A 21,534-nucleotide genomic window follows, 5' to 3' on the forward strand; every position below is an offset into this window, starting at 1 on the left:
AAAACTTGGAATCGTGTTCCTAGACAAAGTGTCCAGGATTTCTACAAATTTGAAACCAAAGAGAGAAAGAACTCCTACCCCATTATTTTAGCTTAAATGCCTAGACTATAAGACAAGATAAAAAATGGATAGAAAAAAATAGGAGAGGAAAAGAATTCAAGCAAAGTAGTGTGATGGGCAGCGATCAAGATTCCTGCTCCCTAATTTTATTTTGTGTGTGACACAGCAAGAGGACGTTTAGAGGAAGCCAAAGAGATAACTTTTCAAGTCTATGTAGAAAACAGCTCCCAGTCAAGGACTACAAAGATATTGGCAGAAAGATCCTTGCCTGAAAACTTAACCAGCAAGTGATGAAGGCCAGGATCACTGGCCAAGGAGAAGTGGGAGTCTGCCTCCTGGCTGTCTTGAGATGTGCTGCACAGGGATAGTCTAGGGAAGACCAAAGAGATGAAGTCAAGCAGCTTATGCTAGATAAAACAAGACAACGAGAACTCAGCATTCAGATACAAAAGAAGAGATGGTATAGTCAAAGGAGTCATGTAAGACAAACACATTTATCAAAGCATCTGAAAGGATATTAACATGGCAGATTATGTCTGTTAAAGTCACAAGAAAAAAAATTTGTAGTAATTGAGGTACAGAATGCCAAGAGTCTAGAGAGTTTTAGCTATATGGATCAACTGGGAACATTGTGCCTTACAAAATTTCACAGAAGAAACCTGCAAGATTTCTATGGAGATGGTGGAATGTAAAGAAAAGACCAATTTAAAGACAATATCCTGCTTATTGGCTCAAGGGAGAAGCATGACAGCTCTACTCACTTGAATTACAGAGGGCTGGAAAGAAGAGCCATGCAAGAAACAGCAGGCATGAGACACAAACTCAATTTCATCATCTTATTGTAAAACTGATTGAAAACTTGCTATAATGAAACAGATAAAAAGGTAAGTAAGATAAAAACATGTAAAAAAATTGATTGCTCTTTAAAACCTGTCTCAGTGCCTTAGGGCAAATCCACAGCCTGACATGCTGACTTAGTGATTATACTAAAATATTTTGAGATAAGACTTTTTAAGTTGTGGACTTATTTCCCTAAAAATTATTCAAATTTTATTGTCCTTTTATTACGTTTAGTGAATGGCAAATTTACTTTATCCATAAAATAAATTATTTTTTTTTTTTTAATTTACTATAATCATCACAGTAATCATTACAAAGTTACTCAAAATAAAAGATGCAATGCAACTTTTTTTTTAAAAAAAAGTCATATCCAAGCAAAATTTAAAAGATAAAAGCTTCACCTACTGTTGAGTGACTCAGCACACTTGCAGCCAAGTATTTGCCATTAGCATTGGCAAAATACTGTCATTTTCTAACATTAAATGAACCTTCTCTACCCCTCCCTGGAAATCTCTACCTTGAAACTTTATAGAAAATGCTGACAGAACAATATTCTTATTGCTGAATAAATCATAAGTATTCCAACAAATTATGACATGAATTTTAAAACTGCCCACTAGAAGGCAGAATTCACTAGCGTTATGTTTTACAAACTGGACTGATGACAGTTGTCCCTCTACTTGACATTTAAATAACACATTGAAGATTGTTAAAATAATCTCAGCTAAACAGTAGAACAGGTGTAGATTCATTATTATAGCATTTGTAAAAGCAGTATTTTATATAAAAATATTTACATTTAAAAAATGTAATAATAACACATCTCAAAGGAAAAACATGGAAGCATCATGATCAAAACCAGTAAAACCCCCATGTGTTGTGGGGATGTACGGATGAGTGCACTGAATATTCCTGCACCATCTCCAACTCCTACCTGACCTTTGAAGGACAGAGCATACAGACCCACAGTTTTAAGGAAGGGGAGATCAATGCCTTGTTCAGAATGCAGAAGATGCCAGGCTGAGCATTATCACCGAGCCCACTTTCTGCCAAGTAGTCAGCTGTGAGAGGTGCAATGAAAGGAGGCTGCACTGATTTGGTGTTTTCACTTTCTGTTGCTGGACTCCCAGCTTTCCCAGGCAGAGTGCTTTGGGGATTTCCAGTGTCAACCACTAGAAAAAGAAAAGCTCTAAAAAAGCAGGGACAGAGAAAGAATATCCAAGAATTAAAGACTGGGAATCCTTTAAACCCAATCCTGGGAAACTACATGATGATGACTAATTTGAAAAGGCAGGGAATGACTATTCAACATAAAATTCACCTTTCCCTCAAGACAGGAAAAAATTGTTCAGCTTTTTCAGAGAAGTTTTAGGGCTGCTGGGGGATGCTTGGGCTTGCAGGAATAGACTGATAGGCAAGGCACCCAGCTGAATACCCCTTCACATCTGCACAAGGATCCAAGAACTGAGCCACAGGCAGAAGAGGCCATGAGGGCAAAGAGCAGCAGAAATGATGCAGGCTGAAATGGATGGCTGCTCTCTTGGTACAAGCTGCCAGCCGTGCCTGGGGGTCTGCTGTGTGTGGACAAAGCATGGCTCATGCCTGCCAAGGAACTGCAGCACTTCAAAGGCAGCTTTATTTTCCAGAAATGTCCATGGGATAAGGGATTCAGGCTGAACTCTGTGATACAGAAAGTTTGTGAATAGATGTTGTCAGTCTTTCTCATTAGTTTTGGGATTTTGGTCTTTGTTACTGATGAAATGGTTAATTACTCATCTATTTGGTTTCCTTGACCCTCTTGTTTATTTTCTCCCTTCAATTAAATTTGTTAATGATGTGTTTATTTGGTGTTCTTTAATTCCCTGTTGTTTTACAAACAATATCCTAGCTCTCAGAGTTTTCTCTTTATGTAGCCTGATACAAGGTGGAAATGCTGGGTAAAAAGAACGTGAAGCACATTGGTGCTGTGAAGGGCTCCTGAACTTGTGAAGAGGGATAAAGAAGTTCAACTGCTCTTGAAATCAAAGACGCTGCTTTACGTAGCTAGATTAAAAAAAATATGTTTATTCTTAGTTCCTGTATATTTAAATTATATAGTGAAACAGCAGCTTATTAACAAGTCTTAGAATTCCATTTTTTTGCTGAAGTCATCCCTTTAGCCTCATTCTGTTCTCCAAGTAGGCTTTCTGATTTCTTTCCCATCTCCTTCTGCGCCTCAGAAAGCTTTCAATTCCCAGCCCTGCCTCTTTACTCTCTCTTGCATAACTGAGAGATTTGCCAAGGAAGCAGCTCCTGGCTAGATTGAGATGAAGTCAAATCCATGACACTTTCTTTAAAAATACATACAATTCACACCATAAAATAAGATAAAAAGCAAGATATATTTTTCAGTATCAAAAGTGATCATTACCTTTATCATCAAGCTCTCTAAAAAAGTTGGGTCCTGGTTTAGCTTTGGCAACACACAGCAGCGCAGCATCCATCTCCTTTAAAGAAACAAATAAGAAAATATAAACTCAGTTTTGAAAGACAAGTCTATTCAGTTGGGTAACAGAAAGAATGCAAATTCTTTTGAAGAAGGAAAGGAAAACTTTGCTTACCTTTTTTGTCAGTTTCTTGGCTGAGGCTTTACCTATAATAAAAAAAAATCATCATAATTCAATAACAAACTGACTTTAAAACTTTGATCAAGTTCTGTGGCATTTCTTCAGATTATTATGGGGAAATGTTAAGTAATATGAAAGAGAGTATCTTGCATTAGGCAGTTTGTTTCTAATTCCCACATGGATCAAGAAAGGACAACATTTAAAAATAATATGAGTCTGTACAAATTTTCTTGCAACCTAGATGAAAACACGGCTCGCTTTGGTATCCAGGACTGACTTACTAGTATGATTTTTGCGTACTTGCTACAAATGTAGTACAGATTCCAAAGTATGATTATGCAGTAAGAAACAACTGTAGTATTTACGAAGGGATTTCATGCACACATAACAATCCTTCAAGTGCAGGTTGAGTAGGCAAAAGCTAAGAAATGCTAAAAAAGAGGGGAAAAGAAGAAAATGTTGCTGCTTCTATTAGGCAGAAGTAAATTGAACAACTCTGTCTTCTGAAACAGCATCAGATGAAACCATACAAACTGTTAAGTCTGTATTAGTAGGTTTAAATCCATGAATAGGGCAGCCACTGGCAGCAGTATCGGCTGGGGTCCCATGTAAATCACCCATTTGAGGAGCTACGATGTATTGTCAATGGAATGCTTCAGCTGGTTAGGCCGGGACCATAGAAATCCAGTAGCTGTGGACTGGCACAGGCTGTGCTCCATCCTTTCTCACTCTATCTGCCCTATCACACCCATCTGTCTCCTTTGCATTCCACCTCATACAGTTCTTAAAACATTGTGTCCTTCACTCTTACCACTCTCAGCCCAATGTTCCCCTGCCTTCATCACCAGTTCCTCTGGATTCTGGCCAGCCATTCCTTCCCATACATACCCCCCGTGTAAGCACCATCTGAGCCGCTTGCCCTTGCCCCGGGGTGCGGTGCCCCCACATGCAGCAGCCCGCTCTGCTCCACGCTCTGCTCCACGCTCTGCTCCGAGGTGCTCTCTGCTGCCGCACGGGCAGCGGGCGCCCGCAGGGTCCCCCGCGCAGCACCGCGGCTCGGAAACACACACGGTGGAGGCAGCTTCGTGGGCAGCTGTCAACGAACTTCTACCAGGCATTTTCACAGGCCCGTGATTCAGCCAGGTAGAGGTGCACTCAGCAAAACAGCAGATTTCCACAATGCTGGCAAAAGACAAGCCCAGCTGCAGGGGGTCTCCGCTGGCAACTTCGGGCTTCGGATGAGGGAAACTGCTGGAACATCTCAACCAGCAATACTTCATTTTTCAGCACAGACAAACCAGTCCCTGGCCTCCTCTCCCTGAACTGGCAATAACATTTTTGCCGATAAATTCCTCTCCTCATCCCCACCCCCTTCCCCAAGTCAGCCTAAGGCAGACACCTGGCACATAACATTTCAACCCAAATGTTTAAGTTTGACAAAAGTTATAAGCAACTAAAATTAGGGTCTTAATACTGGAGTGCTGAGTGACCCCAGCAATAGGTGTTGCCAGAACCACCTGTTACTGTGGATGAATACATTTTTGTGCAGTGCATGTACATAATGTACACCCATAAACACATGCATATATAAATCTACATAGCTCCTATCTCAAAAGACAGATGAAATCCTCTCCTTTGCCTCATTTGAGATAAAAGAAGCCAGACTTATAACCATTTGGAGGAATAAGCAAAAAATCACTACCTTCAATACGTCTGAGTCAGATGTAACGCCACACACAGTTTAACACTGTTCACTGCTGCAGAGCATTTTAATGAATGGCTATTTAGCAAATTAAAGTGATCCACATCTCAGCTTTGAAACATTGCTGCCTCTGCACACTGCACTTCAACACAGAATTAAATTATAGCAGCTCTTCCACCTCTGGGAAACCCACATGGTGAGAAGCCTTATAGGAGGGAATGAGTCAGGCTGCAGGTCTGTGACAAAGTACCTGAAAGAAGAAAGGGAAAACGACCCCACAATGTTTTTCACTGTAAATGTGCTTTGTACTTTCTGTATTGAAGCCAGACATACACCTCTATTCAGTTAACAGTGGCTCCACTCATTCCATTCTCCTGACGGCCCCCAAATCATCACATCTGGGATGACACCTGCTACCACAGGAGCGTACCAGGTAGTAGTCTTTTGCCAGCATCCAGAAGGATGACCAAGGGAGACAGCCTGAACTCTGTGAGCTGTAACAGCAGAGGCATGAATAACTAATGCACGATAAGAAGAAAGCACTGGGAGCTACAGCTGAGACACTAGTTGGCAAAGTTTGTGAGGCTCTATACTTAGTAAAGTCTGTATTTCTCTTCTTCACGTTGTATTCAGTACAGTAACTCTGAAACACTTCAGCTACCCAGTTTTAAGGATCATATCCTCAATGAGAATTACCCTACCTTGATAAGAAAGGGAAGGAAAATCTCTTGTTGATGCATGGACTCTCACTAGCCAGCAGTCACAATTGCAACTGTACAGAGCTCATTCAAAGGGCTGTGGCAGCCATCGGCAGCTACCCTCCTGCATTCCGCTATGGCCACCCTCCAGAGGACATTTAAGATGCTGACATGCTGAAAAGACAGTAATAACAACAACAACACAGAGGTGCTCATGCTGCCCTTGACTGGGGAATCCTGGCATTGGTGAAAGGACTAGCAGAGGAGAGGAAGCTTCTGCTGAGTGGCAGGACGAGGACAGTAACATCATCCCAGGGTGTGGTGCAGGGCAGAATGAGAAAGACAGAAAAAGGAAGGAGGAAAGGGAACAGAGAGACAAAGAGATTTCTACTTTTCTAAGTAGTAAATACAGCAAAGTAATAAATGTGGAACCTTTTAATGGTGCTCTTCTCAAATGGGCTTCAAAATCAAAAGATTTAATAACCTAGTCAAAAGAAAATGGCATATGTACTGGTAAGTCAGCCATTTTTTTAAAAAAACCCATACATTTGGGACACTCGTGTTGTTTTTCATATTCCTGTTTGTGTAAAGTATTAGAATATAATCTTATAATAATGTAATAGTTCAAAACTGTAGAGAATGAGTTTCCTTCTATCATTATTTGAGTATTTTCTAAGAATTAAATCCAGTTAGATTCTATTGGTACTGTCACCACAAAAAATAATCTGCCAAGTCTCAAATCTCAGTTTTCACTGTGAAACATTAGCTACTTTTGTTGTAGCACTCATAATTTTCCTTGAATACTGATGTAGCTCTTGGTGCTTATTCTCTCCATTTATTCACTTCCTAACAATGAGATCTCTTTAAACTCCCAACAAGGAAAGCTCTGTTAATATTGCACACTACCATATCAAATGTGCAGCCCTCTGAGGAACCAGGTCTTTTAAGGCCTTGTCTAAAAGAATTAGGAAAAGAAGGTTAACTCTTCTTTGGAGAAAATGCACTACAAAGGTATGAACAATTTTCTTAGCCAGTTTGGACACTGAAAAAAATAAAAAAGCCTCTTCCTTTCTATTGATTAAATCTTGGTGCTGTCTTTCCTGACACATGACTACAAATATATCAAGATCTACATCTCTCTCTGAGGTTATAATTATTAGGAACTATTTAATAAGATCTGTATGATGCACTTTTCTATAATTTTATTTTTTTTTACCTTGACAGATTCTTACTAATAGGTAAATTAATGACATGTTAGAAAACTTGTTTGTAGTAGTAAGAGTCTTACTTTGGTATCAGAAGAAACTTGGAATTTTTATTGGTTTAAACATGAATGAATGAGAAGAAAAACAACTGGTTTTTTTTTTTTTTCTTTTTTTCCTACATATCTGCCAAGACTGTGATGGAATTCTGGCTTAAAGGACAGTAAGCATTTTCAAGGGTCTCTACATATTTTTCAGATGCTATCATCTAATTTTCACCATCTATAGTGGATCCATGAAACAACAGGGAGGTACAGACACACCTTTCATGGAAAAAAAGCCATTTTTGCTTTTTACGTTGAATGAATATCGAGTCTACTTAGAAGCATACAAATTCTGTGCTGTTAGCCAAGAAAGTTAGCTGACAACTGTAATTAAGAAAACATTGCCAAAAGCAGCTATGTCAGCCTTAATTTGCCCTTGGCAAACTTGGGTATTTTGTCACGTAAATTCCTTACAATAAAAGTGTTTCCATCACCTATCATTTTTTTACACTAAGATGTAAAATGGACCTGACATCAATGTTAGGATTAACAGAAGGAAAGGGCTGAATTAAACAAGTACCCACTTGCACTCAGTAACAGCCATTTACACCTGTACAGCTAAAGAAAGGCTTAAATCTGACAAAAGACGTTTAGAGCTGAAGGAACAAAATCACTATGATGAACCATTGTAACAACAATGAAATGCGAAAGCAAAAGTAGAGAAGTTACTGCTTTGTGCAAGATTGTTCTATTTTTGTAATATGGAAATTAAAATTGATTCTTGAATCCGTCTTTCTCCACAGTCCTCACTTCAGATTAGACCAGTATAAAGTGGGTATCTTTTCCAAGGAGGACAACAAACTCCTGTAGCTTTTATCAGCAAAGTCACTGAGGTGGGTTGACCAGGATCTCTTTTTAGCTTCATTTTAGGCAGACACAGTGCTAAACAAGTTTAAAAAAAGTCCTCCTAGTTTTTTTTTAATTTTAGATGGCAATCATGCTGTCTTTGCTGGAGCTTGGCAAGTTCAAAGCAATACTGGGGTAGTCAGAAATAGTTTGGTTCTTCATGAAAAATTAAGATGAGAATGACATTATGTCACAATTCGAATAAATGCTGATTCAGCAAAATGATGAGTGAAACAAACCTTTCAAGCTGGAGGAGGTTTCAGCACAGTTGTAATCTGAGGAGCAGAGTGTTTTAAAGCCCAAGCCCACTGTGTGCAGCTCATACCGTGGCCTCCACAGCAGAGCCCACCCTGCAGCCCTGCCCGCCATGGGAACAAGAATTTCTGTTTCTCCATGTGAGCCGACTGCCAATTTTCACATGAGCTGAGCTCTGAGAATCTGCCTCTGCGCCCCAGCGAGCTCTGCGAGATAAGAATCGTGTAGGCTGATTTCCTTGGGCAAATCCCACTAAAATTTTTGTTTTAATTAGCCGAAAATAGGAAATCTTTTAAAGTCAATAGCTTGTATTTCATTCCCAGCTCTCTTTCAGATATTTTTTTATGACACTGGACAAGTACCTTATTTCAACAAAGTGTCCATTGTTTACCAGCCTTATTTATGTTCTTAGTTCTTTAAAGCTCTTTTATGTTGCTAATGAAACCAAACAGGGCAAAAATTCAAGCTGGTAATTAATTGGTTCTTTAAGACCTCCTTTTGCAATATTGGTGATATTGGAGATAAATCAAGGATAGCAAAAAGAATTTAAGGCTTTTTGAAAGCATGACAAACCAAATGGTCAGATCGCTGTGATAGCTCCTGGCAAACCAATATCTAAATAATAAATGAGTGTGCTGTTTAAATGAATTAAGAACCCACTTCAGCTAGAAAGCTTTTACTGAACTAGTGCAGTGCTCCATTGAAAGGTAATTGATAAAAGTGATGTCAATCACGCAAATTAGTGAATTGAACCACCTGAATTAAAATCCAAGTATGCCCAGTGGAAAAGGCAATTTGCAATAATAGAAGCTTCTGATATGCTTTACAAAACAAGCGTTGCATCTGCCCTTCTTTATTTAGAACAATCGTTCCTCTGAGGAAACAAAAAATATACAGTGCTGGGCTGAGGCCAGTGCTGGCAAATCTCCATTTCAGAAGAGCAGTTGCATCAGAGCCAGTCAATACCGGAAGGTTTCTCTGTGAGTAAGGCAGCCTGGGGTAAAAAGGGTGGGATGCTGATGCAGGGAGAAAACATCAAAGGATGACACAGTCTTTTAGGAAACTGAAACAGACTGAAAAATTAAGATAAGCCAGTTTTCAAAACCTGTTAAAAAGACCGTGGCACTGAGTCACCAGCAGTGCCAGGACTTCCAAAATAACCACCAGCAGCAGGGTAAAAGCAGATTTTGTGGTGCTTGCTACAGGGCACACAAGCACCTCAGTCCTTACTGGGACTGCAGAAGCAGCAGCACGAGGGGATGGCAGGGAGAGCAGGGGAACAACTTTTCCATAGCTATTATCCAGGGAAAGTGACTTGCTCCCAAAGCTACTCTCTTTCTAATAACATACCCAAACTGCAGATAAGAAAAGCTGATAATAGGTTCAAACTTCCACACTTACCACAAGACTTGTATTGCAACGGCATATAGCACACAGAAAGCTATTTTTCCATAACACCAGAGAGATCTAACAGGCATGCTAACAGCAGCCCTTGGCAGCAAAAGGAGCATGAGATGCAAGTTAAGACTCCACATGTAATGCAGACTCACACGAGCATCTCCCTGGCAGGAGAGGCTGCCGGCCCTCTGGGTGGTTCTGAGCTCAGGACTGGAGGGAGCATCCAGAGGAAAAATGTGTCATGTGAAATGGAAGTCCCCAAACCCCCAAATAAGCACCTCATGTTTGGTTCCTCTGGCTTCATTCAGGTGTCTAAAAATTAGATGCCTAAATATGACTTAGTGATCTCTATGGTGCTTTGCTGTAACGATGATGGTGTAAGGATATATGTAGAAAAACGTTTATAATTAACTTTGAAATCTGCTGCTCTTATTTGAGATCTGAAGAAGAGCTCATATGCCCCAAAGCTTGTCTAAGTTTTCCCACTTACAGCAGCTGGTCTAATAAAAGATATTATCTCTATCTACAAACCTCATCCTGACTAATGACCCCAGGCTCCCTTTATAGGCAGGGGAGAGAAACACACACAGCAAATGGGCAATTTATTCCAGGTTGAGATAGGTGTCTAATACAGGCCTTGGAATTACCTGTTGCTTTCCATTAACTTTAAAGAGATGCTACAATCACTTGCTCTGACCTGACATTCAGCTTTTATATATCTAAATTGAGTAGATGAATCCTTCCTGCATGCAGCCAGACAACTCACACCACAATTGCTTTTTGCATTTCTTGTGTCTGTAATCCGGTTTTTCCAACCTCCTGTCTATCAGCCCAATGCTAACAGTGCTAAGGGCACGTATTCTCTGTTTTATTAAGACCTTAATCAGATACAAGGGCAAAGTGTACTACAGTTGAAGAGGCAGGGTGGCTACATGATTGGAGCAATAACATATTAGAAAGGACAATTAAGATTACCTGGATGGAGGTGTATCCGTAATACATGTTTCTGAGACCAGAAGGGTGGAGAATGACTCCTGCTAACCTAAATAGAACATTATGCAGTTCAAACTTTTGAGATGGATGGCATCTCCTGAACCTGCACAAAATCATGGACCTTCCACAAAGAGCAAGCAGGCAGTGCCCCAACCCAAGAAAAAATTCTGGTATTAGGCTTGAGATGGTAGTCAGTCTCATCTAGCAAAGTCAATAGCACAAGAGAGACTAAGTCTTCAAGAAGACTCAAAGGCTCAATTAGTGAACTTTGATCCTATGCTGACATAAAGAAGAGATGATTTCTGTAGCATTGTTATGCTCTACATTGTCACCTCCTATTGCTAACAAAGACTAATTCGTTAAATGTCATAGCAGCCAAGCACATGCTAGGTTAAGATACTAAAGGAGATGAAGATAAACTATTATGAGCCTCACAGCACTAGAGGTTTAATTCTGTTCCTTGACCAGACAGAAGTCATGATCCCTGGCCTAAGGGCCCTGTAATCAACTTTACGGATAGAGAAGTATAACAAAAATTAGAAAAATAAAGTAGGATAAGAACAACAATAATGAAATAACACAGTTAGAACTCTAACTGCATGCAAAACTTGAGCAAATTGCATCTTAATTGTAAACAGAGACTAATTTGGATTCAGAACGAAAATGTGCGTAAATTAATCGTCCCACAATCAAAATAAAGGAAGAAAAGGTCAGGTCTTCAACAGCACCAGAAACTGTTTCTTACCTCATTGTGGAAGACTTAAGATTATGTACTAATATAAAGCCACCATCAGCACTGTAGCAACTATCCCTACGGTATGCATGAGAGTTGTGGTGGATGGAGTTAAATCCAGTTGGTGACTGGTCACGAGCGGTGTCCCTCAGGACTCGGGTTTGGGACCGGTCTTGTTTAATATCTTTATCAATGACCTGGATGAGGGGATCGAGTGCACCCTCAGTAAACTTGCAGATGACACAACATTAAGTGGGAGTGTTGATCTGCTGGAGGGTAGGAGGGCTCTGCAGAGGGATCTGGACAGGCTGGAGCAACAGGCTGAGGTCAATTGGATGAGGTTTAACAAGGCCAAGTGCCTGGTCCTGCACTTGGGTCACAACAACCCCAGGCAACGCTCCAGGCTTGGGGAGGAGTGGCTGGAAAGTGCCTGGTGGAAAAGGACCTGGGCGTGTTGGTGGACAGCTGACTGAACATGAGCCAGCAGTGTGCCCAGGTGGCCAAGAAGAGTAATGGCATCCTGGCCTGGATCAGAAACGGTGTGACCAGTAGGAGTAGGGAGGTGATCGTGCCCCTGGACTCAACACTCATGAGACTGCACCTTGAGCACTGTGTCCAGTTTTGGGCACCACAGGATAAGAAGGACACTGAGGTGCTGGAGTGGGTCCAGAAAAGGACAATGAGGCTGGTGAGAGAGATAGAAAACACCCCTTATGAGGACCAGCTGAGGGAACTGGGGCTGATTAGTCTGGAGAAGACCGAGAGGAGATCTTATTGCTCTCTACAGCTACCGAAAAAGAGGTTGTAGTGAGGCTGGTGTCGGTTTCTTCTCCCAAATTACTGATGAGGGGAAATGACCTCAAGCTGCGCCAGGGAAGATTTTTATTAGATACTAGGAAGAATTTCTTCATTGAGAGAGTGGTTAGACACTGGAAAGGACTGCCGAGGGAGGTGGTGGAGTCACCATCCCTGGAGGTGTTCAAAAAAGGAGTAGATGTGGCACTGGAGGCTATGGTCTAATGGTTAGGGAAATTTTGGGAGGAAGGTTGGACTTGATGATCCTGGAAGTCCTTTCCAACCATGGTGATACTATGATTCTAAGTCATTCAGGTATTTTATTTATAATTTATATTCTTCCATATATCTGAAGATCTTCCCTGTTGTGACCAACTTAGTTTTCACATGCATCTTACAAAATCTAAAAAATATAATATTTAAAGACTAAGCACAAGAATATTAAAGACCATTAACAATTACAAATTGGATTAACTTGCTGGCAAGTGTAACTGAGGTGCCATGTGAAGAATTCACCCTTTTTGTGGGAATTTACTGCTAGTATAAAGCTACCCTACTAATGCTGGAATAAGGAAAAAGAGGGCATGTGTCAGAGAGGACTATCTTTTTCACCTTGCTTTGATACAATTTATCCCTTAAGCAGGAACTGCAAACCATATCAAACTGTGTCACGTTATATGAAGTAAACTGTATGGTTTATTTATTGCACTTTGATGTGCAATGAACACTTGCAACATGCAAGAATTACAGATAATAAGGCCACGAATGACCACGTGGGTCACCTAATTTGTCCTGTTGCTCCCAACAGACTTTTGCTCATGCATTATCTCATCAGTTTATGTGCACACAAACACGTTTGCACATTGGAAAAATAGCATTAATACTCAACTGTAGTTTGGGGCTCAAAAGACAACAGTGACATTAATTCAACTGCTTTTTTTTTTATTAAATAGTTTGCTTGTTCTTAAACTTACTCATCCAAGTACAAACTTCAGGTACTGTTGATATTGCTTATTTGTAGAGGAACAGAAAAAAGTAATAACTTCATATAATTTAAAAAGTAAAACTGTAAATATTTTGTGAAAAAAAAAAAAAATAAAAATGGAGTGATTCACTGCATCTGCATGAAAAATGCAGTGCTATTGGCATTTATAGCACTTTTGTCCAAGCAGTAAATAGCTGACATATCAGTGCATCAAGCCAATTCAAATTACTGCAGTGGTAACTAACTGGGAGCACTGACATTTCATATAAATTGAGTGGGTTCCCAAGAGTCTTGTAAATATAAAGAGCTATTTAGATCCAGTTTATATAGTAGCTCACTTTTTTTCCTGTTTCACCCTATCACATATCAAAATTATTTACACCATCATTAATGCTTTCTTTTTTGTTAAACCAGTATTTTTCTTTTAAAGATTAATTTACTTCCACTACAGCAACATGCAGTAAAATTTCTAAGGAATATCTTAAGAAATGTTCCAAGAGGTGACAGCTGATTGGAAGAGTAAAATGAAATTTTGCTAGAAGTATCAGTTTTAGGACACTTCGGTTGAGATGGCTGAGATCCTCCCGCACTGCTACTGTGAAATCTGGAAGACTTATCAGCAGGATGCATGATTTCTACTGCTGCACTACTCTAATGGTGGTGGTAGTTGTTCTCCTGTTTCATTCTCCTGTTGCCTTGTTGTCCTGTCAGATGCCTAGAAGTTGACTCCCTCAGGGCTGCCCTAAATCCTCCACAGATTAAACACACCCTTTCCAACACAGACTTAGATTGGAAGTTAGGAAGGAGTTCTTCACTGCGAGACACTGGAACCTGTTGCCCAGAGAAGTTGTGGACGCTCAGTCACTGGAGGTGTACAAGGCCAGGCTGGATGGGGCTTTGAGCAAACTGGTCTAGTGGGAGGTGTCCCTGCCCATGGCAGGGGGGTTGGAACTAGATGATCTTTAAAGACCATTCCAACCCAAACCATTCTACGGTTCTATGATCTTACTGTTCTTTTTCCCTTTCCAGTAGTATCAATTCTAGGGAACAGAGCACAAACAGCACCTTTTTGGTGATGGGGAAAGACAAGTCTCAGGAGTTTCAGAGAAGCCTGGGGGGAAGACCCATGAAGTGCAGCTCCCTTGTGATTAAGGGAAATTGCCTCATTCACAGAATAGCTGAAGTTGGAAGGGAGCTCTGTAGATCATCTTGGTAATTAGAATGTTATCTTCTCATAGTGACAACCAGAAAAAGTTGAAAGTAAGTTCAGTCATGGCAGGTTGCCCAAGGCCTTGTCCAGTTGGGTTTTGAATATGTTTGCAGATATTTATTTTTAACAGAGCTATGAATATAAGACACCTCTCAAATTTATCACAGTCACCTGACCACCCTCACACAAGGAAAGTGTCAGCCTAGGTGCTTTTGTAACCTACACTAACACCAAATACAAGTTGGTAGGTTTCATAATGAGTTTTCAGATTTTTTTCCCCCTTCCTTATATCAAAAGTAACCACATTCTTATGCAGTTGAAGACTGCATCCTGGTTTCAATTCTCATTGACAGCCTATGAAGGGAGAGAGATTTTTGCCTTATTTGTCAAGACATGAGAGCGCTAAGGACTGGATTACAAAGCAAATTTGGGTATTTTATTGAAAGGGAACAATCCTGTGTTGGTAATTTCATTAACGAAAGCTGTGTTTGAGCTCAAGGCCTGGGACATTTTGTCTTGCTGTACAGAGCATGGTAAAAGCAAAAAAAAAATTCAGAACCTTATTATGCTTACCTTCCAGAATATAAGCTCCATTCAAGAACGTGCAATTTACAGTGACTAGTGTCTGAGGGCACTGCTATTGAGTTTACAGAACAGTTAACTTGTAAATTATAACCAATATAAATTCTGCTTAGGAATGAAAGGATTAAGAGAACACCCACTAGATGGTGTTCAGTTACTGCACGGGATGACCTGGGTTAGTAACAGCTCTAGCTCCTATTCACCTCTGCTTTTCAGGAGACTTTTCTTGAAGAAACAACAAATACTTATGAATAACAGGACAAAAATGAATGAAGTCACCCTCTATTAGAAATCTGGAAATGATTTAGTAAATTAATTACCACTTGGGCTGAATGTGGCTAAGTGGGACTTCTAAAATGTATGACAAATCTAAACAAAGGAAACTACACAAGTTTGTTTGGGAACCACTTCTATGGTTTTGCTGAGGATATCTGTATTTTTGCAGTTGGTGATATTACCCACCTTTTCATCATCCTCCCAAACTCTCCTGACATCCCTTGAAAGTAAAGGGTGAATAATCACTCATCAAAGAAACATATGCATTTTGCAGTTAGTCTTAATAAACGGATGAACTGAATTCCTGGATGTCTATTGAAGTAGAACCTAATGCATCCTTTTTTTTTCTCCCAGCAAGTTATAATAATTGCAAATAATTCCCATCAATGATTGGTGAATCAGCATAAGGAGAAAAAAAAAAAAAAGTGCTATTTTAGGGTAAGAGACTCTTGGCATAGGTGCAGTACTGTAGCACTTAACTTCAGATATTTTGGATTCCTGGAGATTACAAGGATGACTAGTGATAAAGGGAATTGCTATTCCGAGCTGAATTAAGCTGATCCTGTCATGTCAGAATTTCCAGAAGGAATCTTTTCCCTTTATAAGGCTCTGAAGTTCAACCTTACATGAAAATTTTAGGAAGGTCATTTTAATGCAGAAGACCCCAGCGATGACATTACTTTTTCCAATTGCCATCGTGAGAAGATAAGGACATGCTAATTACCATGTTTGGGAATTTTCCTACAGAAGATGCTGCCTACTGCTTTGACCATTTTACTGATCCTGTGCAGTCCTACTTCTTTATTTCCATAACTCTCGAGGTTCAGGCACTACTGCAACCTCTAGCTTTTCTTTTTTTCTTCCTTCTGATGCTTAATCAGAATACCTTTCAGTGGCTGACTTGATCTCCTTCAGTTGATGGTCCACGTCATTCTCACTTTTACCTTTAAATTAGCCAGGGGTTTCTTTCTACTTCTAAGATTAGCTCATTTTGTTATTAGCACATACAGAAGCTCTGAGCAAACCAGTAACAGCCCCTGCTGAGTCTGACTTGTTTATATATCATTAACATCTGTCACATAGCAATTAACAGATGTTTGGGAAGTTTTGCTACAGCAGGGGCTCCGAGGGCATGTAAGTGATAACAGAATGCTCCTGTATTTTAAGCTAAGAACGGTTTATCCTATTTTTGCCACACAAAAAGACTACAGGAGTAATCTACTTTTGTCTAGTTTCTGAGACTACCAGAATGAAAAAGTTACATAAACCTAATTTGAAATGTTGCCTCTATCACAGAAGTTAAGGTGGTAATGGAAAGAGGAGCAGGATCATGAAAAGTCTGAGAAATCCTCTAAAAGATCAGAGGACTAAAGTAATGAGAAATCACGGAAGAACTTAAAACATATGTTAATTGTGCCTTACTGCACTGGCCAAAATGGTTTTGTTAATTTGCAAGTTAGAAAAAAAAAATGCTGCCAACAGTACATTTAATAGTAAATTACCGACATGATATCCAGCAGCCTTCCCTACTAGTAGAAAAGTCTCTTGCACCAACTAGAACATGTCCTCTGCTCTAAGGGGTGGACTTTAGACTGAGTAAGGGAAGCAAAGATAAACCATCTCTGGATTCCTCACATTCTAAGAAAAAAAGTTTGGTAGAGAGAAAAAAATAATTTGGATAAAGAAGATGAATAGTCTCTTACAAAACAAATGAAGTTGCTCTTTTCTAGAACTGTCTTATTTCCCCAGGAAAAAAAAACCAAACTCTTTCACCCCTGAATTCAAACCACCTGATCAAGCATATCTCAAAAAGACATTTAGCTTTACCCTGGCTTTAATGTTATATCCCTATTCTGATATCATTAAGCACCAGAGGAAAGACTGCATTAGGTCTGTCACAGCAGAAAGAGAATAGAAATACTTGTTTAGTAAAGACAGCTGACAGAAATCTAAAAGCATAAATGCACTTTACATAAGAATTCCCACTAACATCTCCCCCTTTAACTTGTAGCAGCCTTCAGTATACTGGGCTTCTAGGTCCACTGCCTCTATTCTTGCATTGCCTTGCTCATGCCATACTCAGCTTCTCCCACAAAACTAATTACTCCTCCAAGAGCAACCTTGGACTGAAAAAATGAACAATTTTTACTGTTCTTGTGTAAAGGCCTACATTACCTGAGGACATCAAGCCCTTAACCTCCCAAAAGGATGTTCTTTTTCAGATCTTTGTGTCCTAATGACTATTCTGTGATTACATTAAAACATTCTCCACCTAAAAACACAGAAAATAATTTGCTCTACTCTACTACCCTCAGTCTAGCATCCACATGGAGCTAGAAATGAGGACTCAATCATCTATGATGCTGGAAGCTTTTCTGCATGTAGCAATTGTGAGTAAAGCACAGGTTAAATTAGTGTTTTGCTCTAATGAGCATTGCTTTGTACCATTTTTCTTCTTCACTGAAGCTGCAGTTTGACAATTCAGATGTTTCAGCAACAGTACTAATGAAAAAAGTTCCTAATCTCAACCTGTATTCCATCTCTTAAACCATAGTGATTGCTAGTGGATTGTGCTGTGATCCAGAGAATGAAGCTGGCTTTATAAAAAAGAAATCAAACTCAGAAAAGCATGAAAGAAAGCTACCTACGTGAAGCCACAGAATGGATAGCCTCATCCAGCAAGAGGAGACAAAAATAGGCTTGGGTTTGCTTAACCTAACAGGATAAGTGCTGAGTGGTAATATAATTATCTATAATGCATCATGGGGTGAAGATTGAAAAGAAAAAAAAAAAAAATCAACCTATTTTAGGGAATGGGAAAAGACGGCACAGAAGCCAATAGGTTTAAAGTAGACAGCAGTTCATTTTAGGTTGGATATCAGAAGTTTCCAAGAAACACAAGAGATGCTGTATCCTCATTTTCTAATACAAGCAGTGGTTACAAATGATTTTAAATTGAGCATGAAAATTTACAAAAGGCCTATATTTTAAGTTTTTAGACTGCTATAATCAGAGCTGACTTTTAGAAGGCATATGATAAATTTTTACATACTTGGCCATGAAATTCTAAAAACAAGTGCTAAGTCCTTAGGTGTCACCCTAATAGAGGATACGAGTCCTTAAAACACATTACTAGATACTACATGTTAACTTAGGTGAGCTGTGGTAATAAATACAAGTGTTTTTACAATGGTACAACTAAGCAGATATCCTTTTTCCTCCTTACAGAAGCACTGGACATAAAGAATAGGGACTGTCCTCCTGAAACGTGCATTTATTTTCGCTTCAGAGGAAAGTGATTGAACTGAAATTTGAATCAAATTTTAAGTAGGTTTTTAATGATTCTCAAAGTGTGTGCAAATGAAAGGCAAACAAAGATGGCTTTCTTTTAGTGAAAGAATTAAGTCATTTTATGTTGCCCACTGTAGTTCTAAATTGACCATACTGGGTTAAAAGACCCTCTAGCTTTTGGAGCAGCAGAGACTGCCTTTACTGTGATAGACATCACAAAAAATCTTGCTCTTCTTTGCTAAATAGTTGTTCTCTTTTGCCAATTCAAACAAAGCCAGAGAAGCAGATGAAATTTTTGAACATCAGGTTTTATATTTTCTCCCAAGAAAGTGACAGAAAAACAGAAGTGAGCCTTCACATTATCACCAAAAAAATCCACGGAGAAGAAATAACTGCTCTGTCAGGGTGCGGGTAGGGTGACTGTTCAGAGGTTGTCTGACACAGTAAATCTATACAGTCCCAATGGAAAAGCAGATGTCCATCCACATGAGACAAAACAACTCACTTTACTATTCTCTATTATAAGAATTTGCTCTGATGAGCTCACAACTGTTTGGACCCAGCCCAAAGTTAAGAACAAACAAACCTCACTCCTCCCCAGAAAAACCAAAACCAAAACTAAAAAACATTTGGAGAGGAATGAAAAAAAAAAGACAAAAGTGACCTGTTTTCTGGAACTGGCCGTTTCTGCAGTGGGATACGTGACTTAGGGCTTGCCAATACCAATGCAGCACTGAGACTCTGCTGTCCCAGTACATCCAGCAGTATCAGAGGTACTGGCACAAAGAACATGAATTCAAGGCTTGAAAAGAAGGAGAGCACTTGGGAAAATGATCCATATTGTACTGAAAACTTCAAAATGTCAGCTCTTCTGGAAGACAAGTGAACTAGTCTGGATAAAGTCAAACGGCAGCTGGCTTGGCCATGTTTTATATTCGAATTCCATTCAGGGAGGCCTTTTAAAAAATTGTGTTAAGCCAGGTAGGACCACAGCTCTTGCTGAACAGAGTTCCAGGATACTGGCATTTTCTGTACACTGATAAGCTGTAACTAGTAAACCCAAGAACGGTCAATTAGGATGCATTTGGACTACGATGTAATGATGCTAAGCTACCTCTCTTCTGATAAGAACCAAGGCAGGATTTTTTTGCAAATGTGTTATCTTTCATTAGCTATAGTTGAAAAGTCCTTATGCCTTCAGGTGCACAAACCTCTTCCAGGTCTGAGAGGAAAGATATTTAACTGAAGATGTAGCCAGCAGAATGACTGGGTACATGCTGGTACTATGGATGGTGGTGTGAAGACCAGAACGCTCTGATGGACTGGACAATGTTGGAAGATGGATTTGATTACGAAGAGCTGGCTGTATTCTCCTGCCATATAAGCAGGTGGCACTAACAAGAGAAACTTGTGTGTTTTACATGTGGAAAAAAAGCCTTTGAGCTTGGCATTTGCTTTTATTTCACAGTAGATGAGAAATGCTACTGAGTGCAATCTGTGCTATAACCCACTGCAGGTGCAGGGCTGGGGAGAAAAAATGAGAGCATAACCCAGGTAGTTTCTCCCTTAGGAAATGGATGCCAGTGTTTTCCAAACAGGCAGCAGTGGAACTTCCCAAAGTCTACCTAGAGACCCTGGTCATTTGGTAGTTAAGGACAGCTCCTCTCATCTACCAAAGCAGACTGCACACCTTGCCTGCTGCTATTGCCCAGAAAGAAAATGATTGATACTTGATGGTTCTACTTCAGACACTAAAAAACCCCTCAAACACCATAATGTAACATTTCTTAGGACAACATGCTGGGGAAAAAAAAAAAAAAATCAGTCTATACCAAGATTACTCAAAAGGAAAAATCATATGACCAACATAATAAAAACTCAGCACTGACCTAAGGAAAAGCACAGAACCATCAGCAACGAAAGAGTTACAGAATGAAAATGTGAGACTAGAACGCATGCTAGATTTTGGCAGGAGCCTGATCTGCACTCCTGGCACCTGATATCATCCACCAAGGGTCCGCCAGATCCCCATCAGTTCTAAATATCTGAATGCAACCCAAGGAATTCTAAAAACAGATTGTACTTCTTAGGTACAAACCAATACCTGTCTGTGTTAAGGACACATGTTACTAGAAATTAAAATACATTTAAGAGTGACAAAAATTCACTGAGTCTGATTTTCACGCTACATCTGTTAAGACTTAATTGTCAGTTAAGCATAATGTTTCAGAACTGATTATGTTCCACTGAATTTATTAAAAAAAACCTTGAAGTAATCTGTCAAAAAGTATTCAGAACCCACGGCAGAAAAAATCCCAGAGATATTTTCTGTGGTATGTCAACAGAATGTTAGAAATGTAGCTGAAATAGTGTGTGGTGTTCTAAAAAAAAATAAATCTTTACAAACAGGAAAAATATTCCGAGACTAAGAACGATTGTACAAGTTCTTTAAATTTTCTCGTATGCATAAAAAAAAGTGGCTTCTCTATTAAGTATCTTAAATATCAGGGTAGCATGTCATAAAACTGAGATCCTTTTACTAAAGCAGAAACTGTTGCAAGACTTCTGAAATTCTAAGGCAGACGATGTTTATACAAGCAGACTCCTGTTATTAATAACCAGATCTTTCCATTACTTGTACTACAAGTATTCTGTATATGCACAATATATTTTCATTTGTTTCAAGGAATCTGTTTTCCATTCAGATGCCATTAAATAACCAATAACTTTCACACTTTAAATTACTAAATCCTTCAAGATGTGTGTTGAGACCACTTGCCTCTTGCTCACAACTCTGCTGAATTCTGACTGGTTTTATTATCGGGGTTTTGTCCTGGGTTTTAAAAAATTCATTTCATTCACTGAGAAGCTGCAATATATCTTCTCACTAACAACTGTTCTTCAGAAAACCAACAGCTAGTAATGTATTTTCAAAACAACATCTTGCCAAAGTTTTTA

General features: G+C 39.5%; 1 protein-coding gene across 1 annotated transcript in view; it reads right to left on the reverse strand.

Annotated features, from left to right (window-relative positions):
* Window positions 1–21,534, reverse strand: part of MICU2 (mitochondrial calcium uptake 2) — a gene marked incomplete at its 5' end in the record, with an annotated part of 62,250 nt that overhangs the window by 34,209 nt on the left and 6,507 nt on the right. The window contains 2 exons of the mRNA XM_008943748.1: window positions 3,311–3,386; window positions 3,501–3,532. Of these exons, the coding sequence (XP_008941996.1) occupies window positions 3,311–3,386; window positions 3,501–3,532 (108 nt within the window). The remainder of the gene's footprint in view (window positions 1–3,310; window positions 3,387–3,500; window positions 3,533–21,534) is intronic.

Source organism: Merops nubicus, unplaced genomic scaffold, assembly GCF_000691845.1.
Source record: "Merops nubicus isolate BGI_N331 unplaced genomic scaffold, ASM69184v1 scaffold2917, whole genome shotgun sequence".
Classification (NCBI taxonomy): Eukaryota; Metazoa; Chordata; class Aves; order Coraciiformes; family Meropidae; genus Merops; species Merops nubicus.